The sequence below is a fragment of the Sesamum indicum genome, linkage group LG6, assembly GCF_000512975.1.
Source record: "Sesamum indicum cultivar Zhongzhi No. 13 linkage group LG6, S_indicum_v1.0, whole genome shotgun sequence".
Classification (NCBI taxonomy): Eukaryota; Viridiplantae; Streptophyta; class Magnoliopsida; order Lamiales; family Pedaliaceae; genus Sesamum; species Sesamum indicum.
The window spans coordinates 22,842,504-22,853,576 of record NC_026150.1 but is presented as its reverse complement, the minus strand read 5'-3'; the positions used below and the strand labels follow the sequence as shown (position 1 = coordinate 22,853,576).

General features: G+C 36.1%; 1 protein-coding gene and 1 non-coding gene across 2 annotated transcripts; both read left to right on the top strand.

Moving 5' to 3' along the window:
- On the top strand, positions 645-6,249 carry LOC105165546 (conserved oligomeric Golgi complex subunit 5). The gene is made up of 3 exons (XM_011084599.2): positions 645-1,840; positions 3,792-4,262; positions 4,908-6,249. Exons 1-3 carry the CDS (start codon positions 770-772, stop codon positions 5,829-5,831), a joined length of 2,466 nt encoding a protein of 821 aa, XP_011082901.1. The 5' UTR covers positions 645-769; the 3' UTR covers positions 5,832-6,249.
- Positions 10,639-10,711, top strand: TRNAR-ACG. Its single transcript has one exon. It is a non-coding gene; the product is annotated as a tRNA-Arg (tRNA).

Genomic DNA, 11,073 nt, shown 5'->3' with positions numbered 1-11,073 from the left:
TATATACATATTTTCTAATTTTTTTAAAAGATTTCAACTTGGTCTAGTCGGTTTAACTTGTTAAATTCGAATTAAGTGCCCAGTCTAAAAATATGGTAGTGAAATCATGTGTTGGGTTTTTGATAAACTTAGACGGTTGAATTTTAACTACTGAAGATCAATAACTAACTATAATAAGAATATAAAGAATAATTTCTTAAAAAAATTAAAATAGTTAACAATAACTAACGAAAAGGGGAAGTGCATTATTTTAAAAAATAAAAGGAATTTGCCTATAAAATTATATAGGTATTTTTTTCCTTATAAATTTAATATAGGGGATCTTTTACTTATAAAATTGATACAGAGGATTTTTAGCTAAAAAAATAAAATAGAGAGTTTTACGCAGTTTATCGTTGGGCTAATTGTTTTAAATAATTATACGTACATATAAATTATAATTTTTTTATTAGAAACACTTTTTTAAATAAAGACTAGCATTTGCGTTTGGTGTTAAAACAAATACATTTCATATTGAATTAATTATTATAGCATAATTAGTTGAATATAACTATATTAATAATCAATATAATTATATTGTTTTTATTTTATTTTTAGCTATAGGATCCCTAACCATTGAATTTTCACCGTAGTCCCATATCTACCAACCAAACAGGATTATAAACTTTCTTGGGGTTGTACCATTACTGCTCTTGGTACGGATTTCTAGTGCTACAAGCAGCGAAGTTGGAGAACAACGGCAGACAGAGCTACCTCCCACACTGACACCATGGCTTCTCCGGCCATCTCCAAATTCTCCACTTTCAAAAACACAGCCACCGCCACCCCAACCACAGCCACTCCACCTCCTCTCTCCCCTGTCCCATCTCACTTAGATAGCTTTTCTTCCGACCCAATCTTCTCTGCCTTTCTGTCCCCTGACTTCAACCCGACACAGTTCTCCTCCGCCGCCCTCTCCTCAGGATCCGCCGCCTCAAGAATTGAAAAACTCCAGGAGGGCTTGCGCCTCCTCGACACCCAGCTCCGCCACGAGGTCCTCTCCCGCCACCAGGAACTCCTCCACCAGCTCTCATCCGTTAAAGCCGCAGAATCTTCCCTCTCCTCTCTCCGCTCCTCCATTTCCTCTCTCCAGTCCGCAGTCCGTCATGCCCGCTCCGAGCTCTCCGATCCCCATCGTGTTATTTCCGCACATACCCACCAGCTTAACAACCTTCACTCCACTTCCTTATTACTTCAGAATACTCTCCGAACTCTCCGCCTCATCCACAAGCTAAGAAACCTTGTGGATTCACAGCCTGATGCTTCAAAATGGGATCTTTCCAAGGCAGCCCAGCTGCATTATGAGATTCTGATTCTTTATAACGAGTCCCATTTATCGGGAATTGATGTAGTGGACGCTGAATTGAAATGGGTTATTGAGATCGGCTCCAAAATAAGAGAGGAGGGGATGAAGGTATTGGAAAAGGGTCTTGAGAGTCTGAATCAACCGGAGGTGGGATTGGGTTTGCAAGTGTTCTATAACATGGGCGAGTTAAGGGGAACAGTGGATGGGTTGGTGAACAAGTATAAGCAAATGGGGGTGAAGAGTGTGAGTAATGCACTGGATATGAAGGCAATTTCAGGTGGGGGGTATGGTGGTGGAGGTCCAGGAGGGGTGCAGAGACATGGGACACCACAGATTGGTGGTGGGGCAAAGGCAAGGGAGGCTCTTTGGCAGAGGATGAGTGGTTGTATGGACCAATTACATTCAATAGTGCTTGCGGTTTGGCACTTGCAGAGGGTGTTGTCGAAGAAAAGGGATCCATTCACGCATGTGCTACTGTTGGATGAGGTCATGCAGGTAAGTGAAGTCAGTAACTTTATTTTTATTCTTGATTAACAAAAGAGTTCTTACATATGTATTTGCTCTTGTTATTTGAGTGATTTCTTGTGCTCATTTATTTGATACTGACGAGTTTTAACTTTAAAATTGATGTTATCCACCTCTACTTGATAATAGTGTTATCTTGGGGAGAGAAAAACGTTGGTGTGACAATGTTTATAGAAGGTTTCTTAGCTCCAGCCAAGATAAACCTTTTTACGATCTCTGAATCAATTTTGTACCTTTTAGGACTCTAGATTCTGTATATTTATGTTTCCTTTTTGGATCAAAATGAACAAAATTTTTCATGAAGGATTATGTAATGACTTTTTGATGGGAATGGAGATTGGACTCTGAACAGAGAGTGTTGTACATTATTGTTTTAGTTTACTTTTCAAAAGTTAACCTATACTGTCTAAATATTCTTTTGGTTTGTTTAAAAGGAACTTTTGAGTTTAAATATTCTCTTGGGGGATGGACTAATGAGTATTAGCATACTGTTTACTCCGGATAACTAGCTGTTGTTACCTATGAGCAATGTTTTTTGATACTATGCAAAATGTGGTTAGTAGAATGCTCTGTAGCTACAGAATGACTTAATTTTTAGTAGATCAAGAACCCTTTTGTGCTGTGGATAGATATCTAGTGAAGTATATTTGGTGAATATGATTAGAGATTTTCCATTAATTTATGTTTAATTCAGCATAATAATACTTGCGGTGTGGAATATGTAAATAAACATATCTGTTTGGAGATTAAACTCATTACACGACAATGTTGATCCTCTGTGAACATTAGAATGTTATTCCTATATTGCAGTGTGTAAACGTTGAACTTTGCATGTGCACATTACAGGTTAAAACCCAAAGTTATTACAGCATATGATCTGTCTCTACCATTATTGAGTCTCTAGTCTATTAGGGCTAGTGATTTTAAATCAGTATACTTCAGTTGTAAACTGCAATTTCTATCTTCTTGGAATTATTTGGTAAACTATGTGGGTTGATCTGTTGGCTGAAGGTCCTACTCTCTAATGCACCATCTAATATTTCTATTTTCTTATTTGATGTTCAAATTAGTGGCCTAATGCTATCTGTTTCACCATTGCATGGATGAAAATGTACCTTTCCAAGGGTTGGGTAGGTACATTTTGAGTGAACCCTACTTGTGATAAAATATGATGGCTCAAATACATTTTTGATGCTGACTTCTCTGTTTTGATTAACTAATCTCGTTTGTTCTTTGTATGTGATCATTTAGCATTATGAGCTGAATTACTGGAGTTGGGAATTCCTTTTTTTCAAGATTACGTTCGCCAGACATTTTTATATTATACTGTAATTTCCTTAACGTCATCTTAATAAAAAATTGGAGGGTAATTGGATGAGGGGAGGGGTTGGAGATCTTTCCTGCGTTTGGTAGGTAATGAATGGGCAAGGGGAGTGTAAAGAGGAGGGTGTATTTAATCCCTCCTACACAAATAAATTCATTAATTTGGAGATGGAGGAAGGATTGGGTTCATATGCTCAGAAATAAAAAGGCATAGGTCCCCTTCCCTTTCATTTATTGTTATACCAAAAACAAGGGGAAATTATTTCCTTCTCATCCCTTTTATGTTACCAAACATCTCTGACGGTTTGGCACACTACACCTAGGTGAAGGATTTGAATCTTGTGCCTTCCTCTTCCCCTCCATTCCACTCGTTTATCGCTAACATAGTCCAAAGCTGCTAAATGCCATCGCTGGGTGACAATTCAAGTGCTTTCTTGGATTTGATGCTTAATGAGATAATTCTAGAACTATATCAGTGTAACTACATTTTGAAATTAGATTCCTTATCAGCTGTAATATAATTTGTGTCTATTTCTTTTGAAATCATTGAGGTTGTATGATGCCACTATACCTCAGTTTGCTGCTTATTCTGTCTTAGGAAGGTGATCAAATGTTAACTGAACGTGTTTGGGATGCGTTAGTAAAATCCTTTGCAAGCCAAATGAAGTCTGGTTTCACTGCTTCAAGCTTTGTCAAGGAGATATTTACTGTTGGGTATCCAAAGTTGTTAACCATGATCGAGAACCTCCTTGAAAGAATTTCTCGTGATACAGATGTCAAAGGAATTCCACCAGCTCTCACTTCAGATGGCAAGGAACAAATGGTGGCTGCCATTGAGAATTTTCAGACAGCATTTTTAGCCCTATGCTTAAGCAGACTGACAGATCTTGTAAACTCTGTATTTCCAATGTCACGTGGGAGTGTCCCATCCAAAGAACATATCTCGAGGATTATATCACGCATTCAGGAAGAAATCGAAGCTGTGCAACTGGATGCGCATTTGACTCTTCGTGTCTTGCGGGAAATCAGCAAGGCTTTGCTTCTACTTGCAGAACGAGCTGAATACCAGGTAACGGGTAACCTTTAATTTAACCTGCAAATTCCCCCTGTTTGGCACTTGAAGTCTCTCCCTTCCAGGAATCCTGAGATTAACTATGCCATTTGCCAATTGTGGAGGTTACCTTTTCTAGTGTGCCAAACTTGACCAGATTTCTCATGTTCAGTTTAGTTGGACCCCTTTTGCATATGCCACCCCGATTTCTGGTTGCTCTCAACATTCCGCTCCACTGCTGAATCCCAGTGCTTTCATGAACAACATTTTGTATTTGAACTTTTAGAGCCAAAATCAGTGGGTTCAGGGTTTGTGGTCCAATACGCAAACATCAAGTGTAAGGGATCACAAATTTAAATCAGCAGTAGCGAATGACTTTATTGTTAACATGCTATTGTCATCAAGAATTGATGTCCATGTACTATTGGAAAATTTCCTTCTGTCAATTTAAAAATCTTGGCCGTCTGATCAGTTGATCTCTGCCAAATTGGAATGTTGGTGGTCACTTGATTATGATTTTACTATTGAATACTCACCTAAATCTGTCTGTTCTCACTTTGTGAAATTTGTTTGGTGTGCTTAGTGAAAAAACCCCTTGTCATGCTTATGAATTTGTGTGACTTCTCATCGAACTTCTAAATTAAAGTAATATTTTTCTGGCAGATATCAACAGGCCCTGAAGCACGCCAGATAACTGGTGCTGCGAATCCAGCACAGCTGAAGAACTTCATGTTGTGTCAACATCTGCAAGAAGTTCATACACGCATAACGTCCATGATAACCGGACTGCCCACTGTTGCTGCTGATGTTCTATCCGCAGCTCTTGGTACAATATATGGTGTTGCTGGTGATTCAGTTACATCTTTATTTCAAGCCATGCTCGATCGCCTTGAGTCCTGCATCTTGCAAATTCATGAGCAAAATTTCAGTACTCTTGGCTTGGATGCTGCTATGGATAATAATGCATCCCCGTATATGGAAGAATTGCAGAAAAGCATTCTTCACTTCCGGACTGAATTCTTATCCAGGCTTTTGCCTTCTTCAGGAGCTGTCTCTGTCGGAACAGAAACTATATGCTCAAGGCTAGTAAGGAGCATGGCTTCCAGGGTTTTGACATTCTTCATAAGACATGCGTCACTTGTCAGACCGTTATCAGAATCAGGAAAACTGAGAATGGCCAGGGACATGGCGGAACTTGAATTAGCAGTAGGCCAAAACTTGTTTCCAGTAGAACAGCTTGGTGCACCCTATCGGGCCCTTCGAGCATTCAGGCCCGTTATTTTCCTGGATACATCTCAACTGGGATCATCTCCACTTCTTCAAGATCTTCCCCCAAGCGTCATACTTCACCATCTCTATTCACGGGCACCTGATGATCTGCAGTCTCCTCTACAAAGAAACAAGCTTACACCTCTGCAGTATTCGTTGTGGATGGATTCACAAGGGGAAGATCAGATATGGAAAGGCATCAAGGTGACTTTAGACGATTATGCTGCAAAAGTAAGGGCCAGAGGAGACAAGGAGTTCAGTCCTGTTTATCCTTTGATGCTGAAAGTTGGTGAGTCTTTAACAGGGAATAAATCGTAATGTTGACGAATATCTTAGTTCAGGTAATTACAGTCTCTTGATAAATCTTGCCTCCAACAGATTCAGCTACAGACAGTATGCTCTCTCTCTCAATCTTCTTCTTTTTCTGTCATTTCCTTTTTCTTCCCCCTCCGGGCCCTTATGTCAATATTAAAGAATCACATGAGATGATATATGTAGATTAAATTCATGAAATATTTGTTTGTCGTCCGTGCTGCTCTACCCCACATGCATGTCAATAGTTGATTAGACTAGGAAAGCAAATAATGGGAAGCATCTGCACGGTCAAGCGTTTACGTTGTGGTTCCAATGCCATCTGATTAAGGGGGCATTATTAGCTAAAACCATGTCTGTGTTGCATCGTACACACGAAGATATTTATAAATTTGTTCCCAGATTATATCCGTAGTTTAATTCTTGCACACTCCAAAAAGCTGGACATTCACTTCTCTGGAAACACAACAATTTTGTGGCATATTACAGTATGTGATTTGACTAGACTCAAGTTCATCAGGTTCAGTCAATGGAGCTGGTTGATGACAAAAAGAAGTTCTATGGTCAAACCTAAAGCTAGACCAACATTTATCCTGTTGCTGGGATGTATTATGTGCAATTGGATGGATTTGCACAAGAAGGATTATATTCTGTTTAACATGTAAATGGATTTGTCGATGGTGTACTCGATGTTCCGGGCACACATACAACTGTGCATAAGATACCGGTTGCAGCGTCAAACTGAGTAGTCGTCAGGGTTTTTGTTTTTGTTGTCCAACACTCAACAGTGTGGATTATATGATGTTGGTCCGATATGGTATAATTCACATGCCTCAATGTTTTCAGTCTTAGTTCATATAACATAAAATTTGACTTGATTTTTCAACTTACTGGAATTCAACTACGTATTTTTATACGGTCGCAAGGCTGTTGTAAATTCATCCCAATTTTGCCACAAAATTAAATGGAAATAAAAAATTACAATCCCAACAAAATGCATATGATTATGTGTGAAAAGGATTAGCAAATGGTTTTATAATATTGTTATTATTATTACATTTTTCAAATAATTAAACGCCTAATGAAGTGGGAATATTAATTAAATGTTGATAGTGAAAAGGCTGAATAATTAAATAATAATAAAAAATAAAAAAAAAAAAAGGAAAAGACAGCCAGCGCCAAAACTCAAGATTCAGATATGCATTCAGCTGCTTGAAAATTGAAATCAACCCCAATTTAATTACTGGATATATATAATCTGATGTCATGTTTTCATCTTATAAATTCTTACACTGATATTGATATACATAAGAGACAGACCTAATTAAAATTGACTTTATCAATTAATTAATTAATATCTTGTCTTTGTTAGGTAGAGAAAATATTTTTTTTTCTTTCTTTAAAAAAAAGATATTTCTTATTGTGTCTTGGGGTCCTAACCTAATCGACTCACGTTCACACATGTTTTACGTCCAACACATGCAATTTGGATTCGATCTTCTGTTTCAAATTTTATTGTTATTTTTATTTTATTTAACATCTGCATGCTATACGTATAAATATTACATCATTTATTTTATTTATAAAGAAATAGAAAATGAAATCCCCTGACAGAACTGCATGTAGAAAAGAAATTTTGCATATATTGTATTGGCATCCTCTTATCTATTAATTTCCCATTTAAAAATTAATTTATTGCAATTTACCTCCTGTGATATTGTAAATGAGAAAATTATCCCCTTATGAATAAAGAGTAGCAATTTATCCCCTTGTCTTATTTAAAATGAAGTAATTTACTCCCCCTGTTAGGGAGGTAAATTGCTGCAGGGGAATAATTCACTGTATTTTAAAAAAATACAAGGGAATAAATTGCTAAAAAAAAATTATAAAAGGATAATTTACTCATTTATAATATCACATGAGTGTTGCTTGCATTTTTTTCGTTTAAAAATGAACACATAGTTTGCGTCTTTGTTCACACACACAGACACACATGTGTATGTGTGTGGATGATGATGATGTTAAGAAATAGATCCATCATACAAATCATATATATATATATATATATATATATATTTAATATGATTAATTATATTTAGATCTCTTTTAAAAATATAAAATTATATTTTTTCTGAAAGAAAATTTAAAATTATACTTATATTCCTTAAAAAAATTCATTGTTTATTAAAAACACTTACTAACTCCCATTTAACAACAAAATTTTAATAATATTAACCTATGTTACATTTATTTTATCCCTTATAAGAACAAAATATGCATGAGAATGTTAAATGATGAGGAAAATTGTATAATTATTGACGCTGTATTTTTTATTCAAATCCTAACAGAAGGACATCAAGTGTAAATGAAGAAATTTCGAAGGGGTATAAGTGTAATTTTAAAATCTTTTTAGGAAAAAAGTAATAATTTTGCATTGTCAGATAAGGTTTTGGTGCAATTAACCCTATTTAATATATATTTCATGTACGCATTTGTATATATTGGACCTATTCCAAATTTATGTCGTACTTCGTATTTTATTTAACATATGCACTTCACATGTATAAAATGCAATATGAGATATAATATGAATATTCAACTTGAATCTCAGAAGCTCTTATTTAGTAAGTATTGTCTGCTTTAAATAGAGTTGTAGCTCAAAGCCGTTCAAGTTTCTCGTCTCCATTTAGCATGGGAGATAACCGCAGGCTCTGATTAATTATCCTCCCAATTAATTCTCACAAAAGTCGTGTACCGACATCTACATAAGTACAAATCTTGGCATATTATTGACGTGCTTAACGTTCGATGAAACTAGTAAGTAGTCACGATGGTTAGGCAATTAGGATTCCAATTTATACATAATCATATTTTTTGTAGAATAAACATCGTTTTCGGCATCTTCCTGTCTGATTAATTACAAGCTAATTACATGGTAATTATATATTATAAGATTGTATACTAATACTCCCTCTTACCCTCTTAGTATATATATACATATCCCTCCGATACAAGCAAGGAGCGTTTGGGAGTGATTCTCAAGGCCAAACTGTTCCATTTCAGACAACAAACCTACAAACCCTAACCCTTCTTGCTCTTTTTCAGACAACATGGGCAAGAAATCCAGCCAACCATCCAAGAAACAAACAGTACCTAAGCAAGAAAAGAAGCAACACATCAACAGTTTGATCAAGATCCTACGGCCCAAAGTTTACATCACAGACTCCTCAAACTTCAAGAGGCTTGTCCAAGAACTCACCGGGAACGGGAACGGGAACTCGCCCGTCTCGTCCCCACCCGATAATTATTACCTTTCCAATTATGCTGCATCTCCACCGTCCGGCGTGCCCTTTATCGACGTTCAAGATCATGCGTATCATGACAACAGCTTGGACTTATCGTTCGATTCATCGTGTTTCAGCACCCCCTTGGACGGATCACCAGATTTGCAAGTACAGGATTCTTGCAACTATATGATGGAGAACTCAGTACTGCCTGATTATAATCAAACGTTTGATTTTTCCTCGTACAAGGATTTAGAGTCGCTACTGCTTATGGACAATGATCATCCGGTTTCGTATAATTGTTATGATGCTTCGTATGGGATGTTACAGCAAGAGGTCTGTGTTTATGATTATGATTTATCTAGTTTCATATGAGTGTACATGTACATGATGTGTGTATGTATATATACATATGTATATACATACGTATATTATTGTCGATTGATCAAATATAAGGGTATCTAGTATCCTGTTTATATTCAGAGGTATAGGAGATGAACTTATTATAGTACTTTGTGTATTGTAATTTTTGTACAGATTGGAGGTGATATATAATTGATTAGTGTATATTTCATGGTATATGTCGTAAAAGTTTACACTATTCTTTCTTTATTTTGGTTCTTGGCATATTTTGTGGTAGTCTAGTATACTCCGCTCAAGATTACGTACAGATATACGTAGAACGACTAGAGTTGTCTATTTATGTTGTGAATTGCCCTATTTAAAGAGGTGGCTTGGCTGACCACTTGATGTTTTTCGACAAGAAAATCAAAACTAGCCTAGGGTTTTACATCTCATACTCTCACAAATCATTCCATCCTCTACTACTTAGAGCGGAACTTTTATATTAAACACACAACATCAATACATTGTGTTCTTCATTTGGTTTCTTGGAGGAATCAAAGAGCAAAGATTTGGGATTGACTAGCATGGAATCCAGATGTCGGCAAGCAATCGAGGAGTGACGCTTGGAATAATATGAGACAATCATTTGTGGTTAGATAACGGTTGAAAGTATTTCTTTTGTTGTCTACACTACTTAGAGTGCGTAAGGAATGATATGATAATCCGTTTTATACTTGTTTGTGATTCACCATCTATTATTCGTAAGGATATAGGTTATGCATAACCTTATTGTGCATGCTAGATTAATTGTTTAAATTTTAAATTTCGTTGCGCCTTCTTGCCCTTTTACTCGAATGTGGCAAGGCTAATTTTGCATAAAGAAAAATAAAAATATGGAATTAAAATTGAATTTTTTTTTATGGGAAGAGACTAGCAAATTAAGGACCTCATAGTTTAGAACTAATAATGCAATTTACCCCCTCCCCCCAAATCGTTTGCTGACAATCCCTTTCAACAGGTCATACTGACGATTACGTGCTAAGCATGTGGTATTTTTGTTAAAGATTAATGATGGAACCAAATTTGCATAAGAAATATAAGTGTGAGACTAAAATGAATTTTTTTTAAAAGCATGCATATATGAGACAATTAAATAAGAATTGATATTAACAAATGTCAACTACGACTTCATGGCCCAATGGATAAGGCGCTGGTCTACGGAACCAGAGATTCTGGGTTCGATTCCCAGTGAAGTCGTTTCTGCCCTTTTGGCATTTTTCATAATTTTCTCGACTCCTGCAATTTTATTTTATTTCTTAACAAAAAAATCATCTCCAACTTCCCTCACAAAAAGGTTAAAAAAAAAAGGAAGAAGGTGACTTAGAATTGTTAAAATAATGACATAATTAGAATTAATGAAATAAGATACTTACATTTGATTTGTGGTCTATTCACACAAATCATTCTACTTTTTAAAAAATTACGCATACACTTATAAAAAGCATCAATATTATTCATACAAATCACCTTTTTTTTTAAAAAATTACATATACACCCCTAAAAAAAATATCAACAGTCCTTCATATTCCGCCGTTTTACCGAAAAATTTCAACTCCACC

Bases quoted from the DNA above. Each gene is read 5' to 3' on its own strand.
- LOC105165546 (XM_011084599.2), top strand. From the start codon at position 770: ATGGCTTCTCCGGCCATCTCCAAATTCTCCACTTTCAAAAACACAGCC. The intron at 1,841-3,791 runs GTAAGTGAAGTC...ATTCTGTCTTAG, and splicing joins TGTTGGATGAGGTCATGCAG to GAAGGTGATCAAATGTTAAC. The intron at 4,263-4,907 runs GTAACGGGTAAC...TTTTTCTGGCAG, and splicing joins CAGAACGAGCTGAATACCAG to ATATCAACAGGCCCTGAAGC.